Here is a 16,844-nt window from a genome sequence, read left to right as displayed (position 1 = left end):
AAAAAAATCACTAGTTATTCCTCTTTTCCTCCTCTTATCTTCTAAGAGTAAGTTCAATAGTATAGCCAACTACTGGCTCCAATTCATTTATAGCCAATCTAATAGCTTATTCATACAATAGTTATATGCTACACTATTAATACCTAGTCCCACCTGTCATAGACACACTGCGTCTTGGAGTCCGTACTACAGCTAGCTATAAATCTGTAGCCCGCTGCTCTTCTCTCTCCTGATTTATCTCCTTAAAATATGTTTGCAGCTGGCTTATAGCATGTTATTGTACCTGCTCTAAGGCCCTCTTTGTTTAGGCTTTAAGCTTACTGGCTTAGACTTTTAAGTCAACTTGTTAGCTTATATGATGTATAAACCGGTGGATTTAATGTCCTAAGTTTAGTAGTGAAGTCATACATCAACCTCACATAAGCCAAAAAAGTTTCTCCAACCTAGCTTTTGGCTTAATAGTATTAGAGTGGCTTATGGCTTCAAAAAAATCAAACAAATAAGTTGCTTGTTTGTTTAGACTTAGATTTTTTGGCTTATAAGTTAGCTTATAAGCCTAAACAAATAAGGCCTAATTATTGTCCCGATCATTCGGTTTCAGCTAGTAGTTCGACCCTTCATGGATTGGCAAAACAACTAATACTCCCTCCGTCTCATAATATAGCTACCTATGACCGGATAAGATACTTCACAGTACACTTCTATGAAGTGTCTCGTCCGGTACTAAATTGCTATATTATGGGACGAATGGAGATGTATTAAGTCTTTCGATCTGCAATTGTTGTTATGATTGATTTTAGTTTATTTAAACAAAGGTCAGAACAAAAACCATTATAAAAAAGTCAGAAACTTAGTGATTATAAACTTAGTGATAATGATTGTCATTCGCTCACAAACATAGGTTATGTGTAAGTTGTAGCCAGAAAACGATTTAGTTGTTGCGGAGGGAGTATCTTGCGCCAGGATAACAACAGTGTGCATGTAAAGATGACCTTAAAAAATAAAGTAGTATTTGTGTTGTTGCTTTATGCATTAGAAGATGAGAAAATGAATAATGTTGCTATGATTCACCTTAAGCTTAAAACTAAACCATAAGAAAAGAAAATCATTTTGTACCTTTGTAGTATGCATGTGGGTCTTTAAATCTTGTACATCAAAGGGTGAATAGTTTTTTTTTTCATGTGGATCCTACCTTAAAGTCAAGAGGAGACCATAACCATTGTAGCTTTACTATTAGAAAAATGTCAGTTACTTCCACCTTGTAGTCTCTATGCATCTTAGACATTGCGGATGCTCTCAGTACGTGATTGATGCCATCACACATTAGTTGGTTTAGGACAACATCATCCAGTATTTTTCGAGGAACATATCAGCCCTGTTATAATCTGTCTTCAAGAGACCTTCCGGGGGAGTACCGTGAGAAGAGAGTACTGTGAGAGAGTGAGAAGATGAACATTTGGTTCAAAACTATGAGCTGAATTGGTGATGGTATGGAGCAACTGCACAGTGGGGCAGCAGGGTTGTTAGTACAGTACAGTACTTGTTAAGCAGATATAAGAATCATTTGGCGGCAGTTAAACACCTTGATTACACCAGCAAAAATCATTTTTATTATTCGCTAATCTTATCATTAGGAATCGGATTGTACAACACAACACAGAACCACTGAGGCATTGACACGATGAGATAGTAGTACAAGATTACTACTACACAAATCAAAAGCTACCGTTATCAAAGTAGGAGTACAGTGCCTAACGGAGAAGCGAAGTCGCACCAAGTCAAAACCGTCGCTCACTTGAGCACTTCACTGGTCTACTACCCCAAGCTGTTGTGAAATCCCGTCATTGCCCTCCTCAGCTGTTGCTTCGTGCTCCTCCTCGTCGTCGTCGTCGCCGGCGGCGGCGGCGGGGGGCTCCTCCTTCGCCGGCGCATCCATCGGGGGAGGCGGAGGCTTGAGCTGGAAGGCGACGAGGAGGTCGTCGGCGGGGTTGAAGGACCCGAATTTGGGCGTCGTCTCCACCCCGGAGAAGCTGCGCGCGTGGAACGAGAACGACGACCCCCCGTCCGCCGCAGGCCCGCCCGCGCCGCCGCCGCCGCCGTCGCCGTTCTCTTCGGCCGCGTCCGCCGCGGCGCGTCGCACGCCCTCGAGCGCCGCCACGCACGCGCGCCGCCGCTTCGGCTCGGGCATCTCGTTCCCCTCCTCCTCCGCCTCCGCCCCCTCGCCATCCTCCGCCGCAGCGCGCTTCTCGGCCTGCGCCCGCGCCTCCGCCACAGGCACCGCCTCCTCCTCCGCCGCCGACGTCGCCATTCCCAAGGATCCGATCGGGCCCTCTCCCCCGCGGATCGGGGGGGCTATAGCTTCCAAGAGAGCTCGGAGATTTTTTTCCCCCTCTTTCCCTCCGATCTGTGCCTCGCTTTGCTTGCTCCTAGTGGGGGCCAACACACAACACAAGCTCACATGGCCGTCTCTTCGTCCCTCGTGGTCGTGGCTCACGACGTCACGTCACGAGCTCGCCGAGTAGTAGTAGTAGTCGCCGTGCGTGCGCAGCCGCGCGCTACCGGGGTGGGGGTGTTGGTTGCGTCGCGTTGCCGTCAACACCCGCACGGCCGCGCCGCAAGAAGGAATGAAGGATGGTGCCGCGCGCACTGGTGCCCCTGCCTCTTGGGCTGTGTTTAGTTGGATCCAAATTTTGGATTTTGGTTGAAATTGGACATGATGTGACTAGTTGTGTGTATGACAGGTTGATGTGATGGAAAAGGACTGAAGTTTAGATCTAAACTTTGGATCTAAACACAGCCTGGTTAATATTTTCCGGAAGAGCACTTTAGTCTGTGTTTACCGTGTCATATCGGATATACGGACACATATTTAAAGTATTAAACGCAGTCTAATAATAAAAACAATTAATAATAAAATAAATTACAGAATCCGTCAGTAAACCACAAAACGAATTTATTAAGTCTAATTAATCCATTATTAGCAAATATTTACTGTAGCACCACGATGTTAAATAATGGAGCAATTAGGCTTGAAAGATTTGTCTCGCAAATTAGTCGCAATATGTACAATTAGTTATTTTTTAAGCCTATATTTAATAATACTTCATGCATGTTGTCGACGTTTGATATCGCGACTATGGTATTTGAATGGTATGAAGATCGTTGGTGGATAGTATGGGGATCGTTGGTACCAGGGTATATGTGAGATTGAGGTAAAAAAGATGGAGACAGTGATTTTTATACAGGTTTGGGCCCCTTATCTTACAGATAATAGTCCTACATCCTGTTTATATGGGATTTATATAGAAAACCACGAAGTACAACAATTGGGATAACTTATCTAATCGTCGTCGACTTAGCGGCTAGATAACCAACTCATAATCGACGACAGGGTAGCCTTCCTCCTCGAGTATGAACCCGTCGAGATCAGAGATGGCACTAGATCCCTCTTGCCGGCTTCCGTAGACATCGGATGGGGTATGGCTAGGCTAATCTCTGATGTCAAGATCTGGCAACGTGTGTTGGCTTGTGGCTTTGTGGCGTCTATGGTGGGTGTCCCCTCTCTCCTCCTAGGGGGTTTGTATTTCTACCCATAGATAACCCCTTATTTAAGTAGAACTAGAGAGATAAATATGGATACAATCCGAGTAGTCCTTGTCGTTTCCATATAGAACTCTACTCATTCTTCCTTATCCGGAACTCCTTATATATACGAGATTTGTTTTCGTATAAGACATGATATGTGGTGGGCCCTGCCGAGCTTAGTTGATTACTATTAGGTATGTGGTATCCATAACCTAGACACATATGTTCGAACGACACATATGTTCTAACGTTCGATGTGACAGGATGAAAATTTTTATGATGGGATCTAAACAGGGCCTTATTCAATTCCACTCTTATTTTAGGTAAGATACATATTTTATCTTAGCCTTTATTAATATGTTTTTTCAATCTACTCGCTCCATTCCAAAATAAATAAACCTAATATGAAATGCGAGAGACAGATCCAGATTTACCTAATAAAGATTGAGGCAGGTTCATATTTATTTATTCTAAGATAGAGAATGTACTAAACGGTGTATTTTGTGAAAAACATTCGATGGTTACCTCACCGGCCAAGTTTGACGCATTGGTTTGGCGGCTAGAAAAGTTTTTATCAAGTTTTCTTCGAAATCAATTTTCTATCGTATGTTATATTTTCCTCTACCATTCGAAAGACTATTTTTACTTTATTTAAGAGCGGAGCTAACCTACCAAGCTCGCTGAACAAGTTTTTTTTCTCCACCTTTTGCTGGGCCGTATTTAGTGCAATTCTTCAGAATCTAGTGGTCTAGTGGGTATTCTTGGGCCAACTTTTGGATGTACCGGCTTAGCCAGAATGGACTGGACCGTGGGGTTTGTCACTACTTCCGGGCCGGAACAATGAAGCTGTGCACGGCAAGTATGCCTTGAGGTGTTGGATCCATCACAGGTTCTACTTAACTACTTTCGTTCGTAGCATCTTGAGAACTTGAAAATTTCCATCTTTATTCTATGCGAATATGCGATACTGCGAAGCACGCGAGATACGAGACCAATTCAGCACAGCAAAAACCAAAAAGAAAAGTACTAGTGCACGTCATAACCAAGCGACGAGCCGACGATCACTCAGTCTACCACCACTGTTGGTTTGTGCTTGAAAGCTACGCCTGCACTTCCCTGCAAAAGTGGCAGCACAACTATACCATCTCATCAAATTCTCGATCTATTTTGTTTAGTGCCATACCAAAATATCGAAAAATATCGATAGTGCTAAAATCTAAAATAAAATTTCACACCATTAATTATGGCAAGATAAAGATGTATTTGACTCGATACCAATGAAAAAGCAAAAACTTTCACTGGAACCTAAAAATACCAAATTGTTCATTAACAATGCCATAATTTGACTTCAAATCAAAACAACTAGGAGCTTGTTCGGATTACTGTCAAAATGAATCTTTCCAAAATTTGGCAATACCAAAATTTTGAAAACTTAGCAGGATTATCAAGTTTTGATAACATAAACTAAATGTGATGTTACCAAAATTCCTTACGCACTATCAAAGTTTAATAACAAACTAAACGCATCAACATATTTAATTTTATTACCATTGAAATGATATCAATTTGAACAAGCTCTATGCTATCTTGCTATAAAGTTGTAACCTACTAAATTCTACAGCTATGCATGCAAATATGACACATCATCATCCACAAACGACTATTATATCTTAAACATCATGCAAGCATAATATATCATCTATAGTTATATAGATTATTAAAATTTCGAGCTTTAAAATGCAAACATGTTAAATTGTAATCCTACATAATTCATATAATATTTAATTACATCTCTCCATCACTTTTTATAATATTATTTCTATCTTCTCTCATTAAGTCATACCATAATGAATTGTTTATAGCTCTTAAATAATTAATTATTATCCAAATTTCTTTTATTTCTCATAAAAACGCATCACCTTAGTTTGACATTTGATCATTATTGTATATACATCTAAATAATCAAACGTATGTAAGCTTATATCATTTATCTACTTTATATATTATTATCATATTAAACTCACCCAGCAACCATGCCGGGCATCACTTAGGCCCCGTTTAGTTCTCAAATTTTTTTCCCAAAAACATCACATCGAATCTTTGGATACATACATAAAGTATTAATATATAGATAAATAAAAAAACTAATTGCACGGTTGGGGGTAATCGCGAGACGAATCTTTTGAGTCTAATTATCCATGATTAGCCATAAGTGCTACAGTAATCCACATATGCTAATGACGGATTAATTATTTTCTTTAAAGATTCGTCTCGCGGTTTTTAGGCGAGTTATAAAATTATTTTCTTTTATCCGTGTCTGAAAAACCCTTCTAATATATGGTCAAACATTCGATATGACATCTAAAAAATTTATTTTTACTACCTCGGTACCCAATCCCGAGTTCTGTGTGCACCACCTGACGGCAACGGCAACGGCAACCTGTACAGCGCACCGCTAGATGCTTCCTGCACGCTGTAGCTTCCGGCACCACCAGTCCACCACATGGCATTACCATTTCAGGAAGCGTGCGCGTCGTTGTGCCTGTCCGGACACCAGCGACACTTTCAGGTTCCTTTCCCAACTTGCCAATCGACCAAAGCAACGTGTAGGGTGTTTTTGCAAGACCAAGTTCCCAACACCCCCTCTCGTTTTCTGCGTACACACTTTTCAAACTGCTAAATGGTACGTTTTTTTAAAAAAGTTTCTATACAAAAATTGTTTAAAAAAATCATATTGATCTATTTTTAAAAAAACTTTAGCTAATACTTAATTAATCACGTGTTAATGAACCGCTCCGTTTTCTGTGTATGAGAGATGGGTTCCCAACACTCACCTCCAAACACAGCCAAATTTGTCTTCTTCGGGAGAGTAAAACCACGAGCAAATGATTACCCCTCCCCAGCTCTCGGCCTTCACCAAAAACGAAGGGATTATGACACGAAATTAACAAAAAAGAAAGTTTCAGATTATCAGCTGGAACAAGCACGGGCTAGAGGTTGCTGTTACCTCCGTCTTAAAATAAAATTTTCCCATATATATCCAATAAAAAAACTAAAATACAACTATTTTATCAAACCTCAATACAATTTTTTTTATTTTATCTATTCTAATACAATTACTTATGACTTTTACAAAACTCTAATTCAATAATTACTTTAAAAACAAACTTATTTTTTAAATAAAGAAGAAGCTAAAAGTAAATTTATTATGGGACAGAGGAATGCTAACCATGACGTTTGACCAAAGTTTTCTTCAATTTTTCAGAAATGGTTATGTCAAAATATCGAAGAAATTATTTTTCTTAAAATAAGCATTGAAACTCTTTTTTTTTCTTGAAACACGCCCATCAAAGTGACGGCTGCTCCAAAGCGCAGGATGTGATTAGCTGAAAAGAAAAGCAAAACGCACAATAAGCTAATGCTAACAACCGCACCACGTGTTCGGCCCGGATCTCCCCATGTCCCGTCACCACGGCCCATCAGGGGCCCCCAAATCTCTCTCCACCCTTTCAGCGCGCCACGTGTCCCACAAACCAAACACTTGCCCCGCCACGTTCCCCCGAGATATTTCCACCGGGGTGGGCCCCACCGCTTCTCGCCGGAGTCCACGTGTCGGCCTCGCCGGCACCGGACCACCACCGGAAGAAGGGATCAAAGAAATCCGGAACGGATTTAAATCCGAGACGACGGAAATCACCCCGATGCCCGACACGTGTCCCCAAGAAACGAGCCACGTGGCGCGCTACCGCACCGCGCGGGGGACACGTGTCCTCCCGCTCCGTCGTCGAAGGCGGTTTCGGTTTTACAGAAGCGTCAAGCAAAGCCCCGCGTGACGCAACACGGATTGGACTTCGCAAAAATGAGAAGATATTTTTGTCCAGTGTACTCGCCTCTGCAACAGCGGCGGCGGCGAGCGTGTGATTCCTCCTAGGCAGGCAGGATTAAGCGAGTGATTAGCGAGGTGTTTAGCGTGTAATCGCGGGTTTAGTCGCTTCGGCGAGCCGCTAATTATTGGGGGTTAACGAGGAGTGGTCCATTTGTCGCGTGGTGGAGGGCGCGGTCGGGATCGGGTGCGTCCGGTCCGGGCCGACCTGACACCGCACGAGGATATAACCGGTTCGTCTTTGGATAGGAGTAAGGCGACCGTGTCGTGGCGAGGCAGTCGCCGACGAGAGCGAGAGAGCGTGTCACGGCGGCGGCGCACGCGTATGAGTATGAGGCGGTTGGGCAGCGGCAATGCCGGCGGCGGCGCGGCAGTGGCCGGAGAGTGGGATGGTGGTGGCATTGCGGGGAGGATGAGGGGGGTGAACGCGGGGATCATGGACGAGAAGGTGCTGGAGCTGGTGTTCCGGGCGCTGAACTGGGACCCGAGGGAGCTGTGCGTGGTGGCGAGGGTGAGCCGGCGGCTGCGGGCGGTGGCGGAGCGGGTGCTGTGGCGGGAGCTCTGCGTGTCGAGGGCGCCGCGGATGGTGTCGGCGCTGTCGGGCCCGACCGCGGCGGTGGCGGCGGCGGCGGGGCGCATCGGGGGAGGCTGGCCGGCGATGGCGAAGCTGCTCTTCTTCTGCTGCGGCGCGGCGGGCGCCGCCGTGCCGGGCCACTTCGCGCCCGTGTCGCGGTTCTCCAAGACGTCGGGCCGGAGCTTCCTGTCGCGGCGGTGCGCGGGGGACCTGCTGTTCGTGTCGGACCCGTGCGAGCACGCCGCCGGCGCCGCGTCCGACGACGACGTCGTGGGCGCGTACCGCGGCGTGTACCGCGGGTTCATGCGGTCGCGGACGCGCGCCTTCCTCGTCGGCCACCGCGCCCCGCTGGAGCCGCGCGTCCGCTGCCCCTACTGCGGCGCCCGCGTGTGGAGCATGACCGCCGCGGGGCTCGCGCCGCGCAGCGCGTGCCGCTGGCTCGGCGCCAACGAGGGCCGTCTCGAGTACTTCGTCTGCGTCAGCGGCCACCTCCACGGCAGCTGCTGGCTCGCCCGCCTCTCCTCCTCCTCCTCCTCCAGCGACGGCGAGCGCAGCGCCGACTCCGACTCCAACCACAGCGACGACGAGACATTCGCCGCCGCCGACGTGAGCCTCCCACTTCCTCCAGCCGGCCGCGTGCCAGCCCGGCGCCTCCGAGGCAGGCCCGCCATGTGAAGCAATACCGGTAGTTTTTTTTTTTACCTCCATTTTTTCACTGTTTACGCAGCTCAGGTCAGCTGTTTTTACCGGATCAGAAGCAGATCAGGAGGATTGCACTGTGCTTTGCGCCTTTTGTGAATTGTGCCTTTCACTTCACATGTAGTTGTACGTTGATTAGTTCCTAATCGCGTAGTGGGCGCGGCGTGCGAGAGCATATGGCATCGCTCCACTTTTGCTCGGGACGATCTGATTCCCGCGTGATGTTTGGCACGGCGCATTTCAGATGACGAGGTGCCTGCACAATACTTGCAATTCGGGATGAGATCCTTCTCGATCGAGCGGTTTCTGACTGGCAGCTGCATAGCATAGATGTATTTTTCTCTGATGTATTGTGTACAGTTGTGTTAACATTGCTCGAGTCAGCACTGCACAGCAATTTAGCTCGAGATTTGTCTGTTAGATCACGGTAATGGATTACTAGGGAGTTATAAACAGGGAGAGTCATTTGTATGTTAGATACTGCTCCCTGTAAGTCGCAGAGGGGTAAAACGACTTGAATCCTGTAACAGAGGTAGAAGTACTACTCCATTGCAGTAGTACATGATGATGATACAGTACTAAAGTAGTTGTTGATTTGTACAGTACAATGCTGTACAGACAACAGACAAGAGGTTGCATAGGCGCCCGACCATCTAACATGTCTCTTAACAACGAACACCACTGCCAATTATGGCTGACTGGAAATGATATGTGCTGCTACTACACCAAGGCATGCAGAAAAGATGGGTCAAGGCTATCTCACTCGTTAGCATGAGACAAGAATTGGCTCACTCGTTAGCATGAGACAAGAATTTGAGTCGCACAACAATTTCTACAGTACAAGTAGTTCACTGACACTGAGTGAATAAACACATCGGTCTCATTAGCATGAGAAGAATTTGAGTCGCACAGCAATTTCAACAGTACAAGTAGTTCACTGACACTGAGTGAATACACATCGGTCGTTTGCCTTATGTTTGAAGGGATTAGTTTGACTACTTGACTGTAAATGATTAGCATTACTACTACACTGAACAATGCTCTAGGGTCAAGTCTCGCTCATCTCATCAGCATGTAACAAGGATTTCACTCCTGTAACAATTTAACAGTAAAAAAACATAGTAGTACTATACTTCACAGGATTTGCCTTGTGTTCGAAGGGATAGAGCATAGACTAGCCCAAACTAGCCTCACTGCACATGCCATTCCATATGGTCCCGTTCACAAGCATGACAAAAATCGCGGCACTTGCGTAGCGTCCAAACAAGAATACAAGAGATTTGCTGCTAAACAATCTCGTGTGCTTCGGAAACAACAAACAAGGATCAAACAAGAGGCCAGCAATTCACCGTTCCTTCTCGCTGTCTGAAGCAACCCAATTATCAATGGTCGTGTTGCATCAGGTAACCATGTTTAACAAGATACAACTCCTAAACTAAGGAATTAACAACCAAGTAAACGACATACAGATCCCCATGGCTGTATATACAAGCATTGAGTGAGCAACAACACCCAAACATTCTTGCGTAGTTGATGCACCAAATCAAGGTCAATGTCCAGGACGAACACGTGCCAGGATCCCAGCATTCTTGAAAGTCTCAGCCTTAACACATTTGATTGCTATTCTAAACCAAACCAAAATTTATCAATATGTCGACTTCAGTGAGCTTCCCTCCAGTACGAACAAGATCAAACAACTGAAATTTCATACTACGACTTCATTTATGAAGACAAGAGAACCCATCATCACACCTAATTGCTGCTATGATTGATAGCTAAGAAGTGATTGAAACCATTGCACAGCACACAATCAATGCAACTAAGCTTAATATGTCCACCAACCTAGCTATGTTGGTGGATCAAATCTACTAAAAGGTACAAAAATGTACTACTATCATTATTCCAAAGCTATTGAGGTGGTTCTGAATGACAATTAATCAGTGAAATTATTCATATATAAAGAGCAAAACAGCTTATACAGCTGATTCAGCGCTCAATTGAACAGGCATATGCCAATGCAACCCTATTTTTCCAATGCTATGGTTCTGAATTTCAGTACAACGCAAGTGATGCTGAAGACTAATCAATAAGACCACCAATCATCTAGTGAAAAACAGAATTATGTGTGTGTTCACTACTCAGTACAGTGCACTATGAAAGCACTAACAGCATACAAGTTACTAACAAAAAGCGCCATCTATGAAATGACCAAGAAACAGTTGACGGATGGATGCATCAAGTTGATAAACCATTCAAATTGAAAAGGTAGAAATACACAGCAGTAGATTATAATATTACAGTAAGCTCATTATATATAGAAGATAACCACCAAAATACCAATATGTAGAAGTACATTTTTAGTACCTAGGCTACTAGTAGAACAAATAAATTTTAGGCAATGAGCGAGAGAGGCAACGAGGCTGTCTTTCTCTGGAACAAAAATAGCTGAATAAATAACAGGGTAACATGAAAGTTTACTCTAGTCCTCCAGAAAGTAGGTGCAAGTGCAAGTATTTTCCTAAACCAATAAATTCCCTTGATTTGCCCTCCAGATCCAACTAAAGTTAAATAAGTGAAAGAACAAACTGGTGTCCACCTCCTTGAAAGCAACCGTAGACCAACCAAACTACAGTCTTTTGCACTTTGCACCAGATACCCTGCACAACATCCAACATAATTAGAACAAAGGGATACATACCAAGGAAGTGAACAACATTCAAGAGTACTTTAGCAATGCCTCACGCAACATTACATAGGGCCCAAGCTTTCTTAGTTGCAACTAAGTGGATATAGTGATTATATAGACTACAAAGGCTGTTGCAACAAAGCATTTCAGATAGTATATGTTTACACTTCTCTAGTACTCCAGTAAACATATGTAGCATCTCAGTAATAAATAAAAAAATACAGGTGTGTAAACTATAAAAGATCGCACATTTTTCCATCTATTAAATGTAAAAGATCACATTTTACTCCATAATTTATTGCTCTCCTACAACGGATCAAGGTAAAGAACAAACACATTGAGAGTGCAACCAAAAGAGATAACACAGCCGGATTTAGAACCAACCAATTTGTGTGTGCCAGGATCAGATCTGGTGGTGGCTCTATGCCTGGTTATCGCTCTTGCGATCACTGTGCCCATCGCGCTCCTGCAACAGCGAGCCAGCCTCCTCATCAGCCTGGCTGATCTTCTTCTGCGCCTCCTTCGCCTTGAGCGCCTGCAGCTTGACGTGGTTGTAGTATGCCACCCCCAAGAAGGCGATCCCGTAGCCGAACAGGTTGATCGGCGTGACCGTGTCCCGGATCACGGACCACGAGAAGGCGATCAGCAGCCAGTCCTTGACCACCCCGGCGACGTTCATGGTGAGCGCGGAGGTCTTGCCGACGAGCAAGAACACCGCCAGATTCAGCGCGAAGGCGCAGAGCGAGTTGGTCCCGAACACGAAGAAGTCCGGGCGGAACGTGCCGACGGCGCGCAGCCTGGGCAGCTCGACGAACACCCACGGCACGAGCAGGAAGCCGAGGCAGCACGGCGCGACGTAGTACAGAGAGGTGATTGGGTTGAGCGAGATGCCCTTGGAGGTGAGCAGGATCTGGATGAGCACGAGCCGCGTGGCCTCGAACGCCACCGCGGCGAGCTGCAGCGCGACACCCCGAACATCGAAGCGCGCCTCGCCGTATGCGGCGATGGCGACGCCGAACGAGATGGAGAGCATGTTGAGCATGGAGGACGACCTGAAGGTCTCCTTCTTGAAGAGCACCCCGATGGAGTACACGGCGACGGGCATGAGCGCCTTGAGCATCTGGATGAAGGACACGGAGAGGTAGATGTAGGCCGAGTTGGAGAACCACAGCGACATGGCGTAGAGCGCGCCGATGGGAACAACGGAGGAGGTGTAGAGCTGCGGGGTCATGGCGGGCGACGAGGGCGGCTCGACGACGCGGAGGAGGCGGACGAGGGCGACGGCGAGGGAGGAGCAGAAGGCCATGTGGACCATGGTGAGGGAGATCGGGAAGGGCCAGTTGTACATCTTGGGGTCGAGGATGTACTTGTTGTAGACGATGACGGCGAAGGAGAGGAAGATCCAGACGCCGACGTAGCAGTAGGAGAGGAGCACCTTGCGGAGCACCGACTCCGACATGCCGCCGGCGCCCCCGCCGCCGGCCATGGCTGGCGCCTCCCCGGCGATGGATCTGGATCGGCGAGGGGGTGGGAGGAGGTGGAGGAGGAGGAGGCGGAGGCGGATCTGATGATTTTGGGGGGGGAGGAGGAGGTGGGGAAGGGGTGGGGGGGTTTAGGTGAAGGAGGGGGAGCTTGGACTGGTCGCGTTGGCCACGTGGAAAATCGACTGGCTTTGGTTGGGGATTTTTTTTATTTAATTTGGGCTTGACGGGACGCTTTGACTTGTCTTTTGTTCTTTCTTTTTTGTATTTTTTTTTATGAATCTCTTTTAACTTCTTGTTGTGCTAGCAAATTGAGCTGTTATCTAGGAGTATATCGAGATACGAACTGTTATTTGCAGTGATTTATATGAAGGATTTTGATTTTACTAGCTATGTGGGATCGATCCACTTTGTGAGGTCCAAATATCAGGCAGACTCATCATCACCATCACCAGAAACGTTAAAAGGAGTAAGGAGTAAAGAAGTTATACTTTTTTTAAGGGTAAAGCCATACTATATTTTTGTGCAATATGGCGTGTATATTAGGGCACCCACAATGGTTATCTATAGGTTCTCTACAAGAGATCCATGTCAACATATTTTTCTACTTGGAAGAGATTAAATGAAGAGATGGAGCAAAACTATCTACTAACCTGGAGATAGTCTATAGAGAAAAACGATGCAATGAATTAGAGAGCTATAGATACCCATGTAGACATACCATTGAAGTGATTTACTATTAATCTAGTCTATTGCTGAGATGTATAAAACAGATAGCACCTTACTTTACCATTGCGGGTGCTCTTATCATTTGAAGAAAGAATATTAATTGCAAAAGGTATTGCCTGCATATGGTAGTTTTTTTTTTGGGAAAGATTTGTATGCAAGTCTTTGAGAAGGCTGAATGGATCTTAATTAAGAACTTCGTTTTAATAATAGGATTTTGTATATGATTGTTGTAGTAAATTTACATGAAGCACTTTAATTCTCACAGGAATAGCAATATTTATCTGCGTTGTAAACTTGGCATTGTACATGCAGGATGACTTTTGCATGTACTGTTGCACATGAACAGCTCATAATAGGTTATAAATAAATATGTGCTAAGTACTAACCAATAAGCATGCTTAGGCCGCAGCATGCAGACAAGCTGGGTTGGTGGTGCCAAATTGTTCCCAACAGATCATCAGAAAAATTGGCAACAATCCAAGTGGTACAAAATAATTTCCTACTTTGGTTAAACCAGCAGAATTCGGTTGTTGGTCAAGCCCTCAAGAAAAATACCACATAGTCAATTTGAATATATCTTACCATTTTTGTTTGATGGCATACTGTGTTATATATGCACATGCCTATTTCCAAAGAAAAATGCTTCTTAAAAAAGCAGTTCGTTTTGCCTCATCCCTGAGTTTGTTAAAAACATTGTTATTTTTGTGCTTCAACCATAATATTAGATAGTAGTATTAATTAGATACAGTTAATTTGCCAATGTAGTCAATGCTGATAATTAAACATGCACTTTGTAAAACCACGCAGTTTCGTGTTTTGGTTAAGAACTTAATATAAGAACGTTTGCAAGCATCACTTCAGCTTAAAAATGACTCCTCTCTCTTAACATTACGGCATTTTCCGCATATGCCAATTTCTGTTAAGCTATATATATCATAGCATTATGCTGTGAAATCAGAAGCCCTTCGAAAATAAATGGGACAGTCTTAAGGAAGAAAAGTAGAGTGGTAGGCAAGTAATCGTTTTTCCATTTCTATGTAACGGGAGAGATAAGAGGAACTGACATGTTAGGTTTGTTCTTAAAAAAAAGACATGTAGGTTAATTACGCAGGGCTAAAACTGAGTTGAGTAACGCATAGGAGTACTAATATTTTTACATTCATATGAACATCAAGTAATGTGAAAACCATTATGGGTCGATAAATAAAGCGCTTTTGGTATGGTTTTATTCGTATTTTTCAGGAGAATCTTATGTTGTAGAGTTCCAAAAAGTTCGACGTTGAGGAAGACTGAACAAGTACTGCTACCATGTCTGAAGATTTCAACACTACGAATCTACGATTCTTTCACCACCTGCAACTGCAAGGTCAATCTTACAAATACTTACTTATGCATAGTAATTCGTGACGAAGTCAAAATAACATCAGTTTTGAGAACTCTCAGGAAGCAGCAGTCGATGCACAACGAATCGGTCAGTCAGTCGGTGGATCTATAGTTATATATTTAAGTGTCAATTCTGCTGTGATTAACTGTAGAACATGTCAAAGGTTCAGAAACGCAAAGCCTTGGTTGTATTAGGCCACTTGATTACTTCAATGTTATTGACACACTGCTCTATCAATAATTGGAGCAAAAAAAGAAAAATATTCCCATGTACTCTACTGCACTGTTAGGCCTAACTCTGTCAAGTGTCAAACCAATGAAGTGCCAACCAACTTTCTGGTCTACAGCTTGGTTTCATCTACCTCTCTAATAAAACTCTCTTTCATGCGATCAAGCACTAAGCAAGTATAAGCAGCAAGGACAACTCTTTCTTTGTCAGGAGAACGACCGAAATGAGACCTGCATCAATGATCAACAACACTCTGATCGATAAACAAAATTAATTGTTAGCTTCTATAATGCAGCTTAATTTTGTACTAACCCCGTTGATAATTGCCAAGCTATTGCTAAGATAGCCGCCGAGAGAAAAGACAAATTATCCCCCCGGGGGGGGGGGGGGGGGGATGCAGGCACCGACTCGTTTTGGTAGCGGTTCGGCGGATGATCGATCCCTTGCTTGGAGTCGGGGCGGTTTTTGTGGGGTTTCTCCCGGGCCATCCGGGGCAAAAGTGCTGCACTTTGACGCGTTTCCGGGAGAGCCAGCCTAGCTGACACTTTTGACACTGACATGATGGTTTCCGGGGCAGAGCGGTATTGCCATTGCCACACCTGCACCTGCCCATCCAGCAAATGTTAAGATTTCTACAGTGTCTAGAGAGGGACTAGCTACCTCTCCTGTGAATTTTTTTAAGAGCTATATGATGATCGTTCCGATTCTTTCATATGATGCTGATATTCTCTCTCTATAGCTGTGCTTAGATCTAAAGTTTAGATCCAAACTTCAGTCATTTTTCATCACATCAACCTGTCATGCACACACAACTTTTCAGTCACATCATCTTCAATTTCAACAAAAATCCAAACTTTGCGCTGAACTAAACACAGCCTATTTCGTTTTGCGTGGCTTGTGTCGGTCCGTTATTTGTATTACATGATGCCATAAATGTTCTGTTTTTCCATCCCCAATGTAACCATTCAAGGTTTGCCATACCGGTTATGTTGAGTTTTCTTTTTTAAAATGAAAAGCGGTGAACCAATGGTGTGACCTATGATTTTGAGCTAACATGGAACCGTTTAGGATTACCTTACTGGTTTTAAGGGTTACAGCACCGCTTGGTCACTGCATGAACAATGAAAAATCTTTAACAAAATTAATATGATTTTTGAAACCAACTTTGTTTCTGCAAAAAATACACGACAGTTTGAAAAACGCGTACTTGGAAAAAGAGACTGTGGGAGTTAGAAAAGTACAGTGTACTGGAGAACACAGCCTAGCTTCCAAATCTTATCCTTCCGTAATCCGTAGCTCTTCAGAATCCAATGGCTACAAGGAAGAGAGTTTCTCCCCCAAAGGTGAAACGGAAACAAAGTCCAGTCCACGGAAGTGCGTGTCACGCTATAATACCGACTCAAAACGATTCCCTTCTCCCATCCATCCAGCTACACCACGTACACTACCGTGCCCAACTCTGCAACCCAAAGCTGAAGAGGCTGCACCTGCACAAAACCAAGCAAGCTGTGACGGCTCACGAGCGCGTGACCGCGTGAGAGAGAAAAAAGAATTGAATACTAGTAGAAGACAATGGTTCGGTGGGATGGCCAGGT

General features: G+C 44.5%; 3 protein-coding genes across 3 annotated transcripts; 1 reads left to right on the top strand and 2 right to left on the bottom strand.

Moving 5' to 3' along the window:
* Positions 1-1,587: 1,587 nt before the first annotated feature.
* LOC107278338 (uncharacterized) lies at positions 1,588-2,645 on the bottom strand. The gene has a single exon (XM_015782774.3). The coding sequence runs from the start codon at positions 2,306-2,308 to the stop codon at positions 1,805-1,807; it is 504 nt and encodes a 167-aa protein (XP_015638260.1). The 5' UTR covers positions 2,309-2,645; the 3' UTR covers positions 1,588-1,804.
* A 5,076-nt stretch (positions 2,646-7,721) lies between these two features.
* LOC9268106 (EID1-like F-box protein 3) lies at positions 7,722-9,148 on the top strand. The gene has a single exon (XM_015783825.3). The coding sequence runs from the start codon at positions 7,794-7,796 to the stop codon at positions 8,715-8,717; it is 924 nt and encodes a 307-aa protein (XP_015639311.1). The 5' UTR covers positions 7,722-7,793; the 3' UTR covers positions 8,718-9,148.
* A 1,875-nt stretch (positions 9,149-11,023) lies between these two features.
* Positions 11,024-13,007, bottom strand: LOC4339191 (probable sugar phosphate/phosphate translocator At4g32390). The gene is made up of 2 exons (XM_015783824.3): positions 11,812-13,007; positions 11,024-11,398 (listed from the first exon to the last, which is right to left on the bottom strand). The coding sequence occupies exon 1, from the start codon at positions 12,911-12,913 to the stop codon at positions 11,849-11,851; it is 1,065 nt and encodes a 354-aa protein (XP_015639310.1). The 5' UTR covers positions 12,914-13,007; the 3' UTR covers positions 11,024-11,398; positions 11,812-11,848.
* Positions 13,008-16,844: the final 3,837 nt, after the last annotated feature.

The sequence above is a fragment of the Oryza sativa genome, chromosome 5 (genome assembly GCF_034140825.1).
Source record: "Oryza sativa Japonica Group chromosome 5, ASM3414082v1".
In the NCBI taxonomy this organism is placed as follows: Eukaryota; Viridiplantae; Streptophyta; class Magnoliopsida; order Poales; family Poaceae; genus Oryza; species Oryza sativa.
This window is presented reverse-complemented; position numbering and strand designations above follow the sequence as displayed.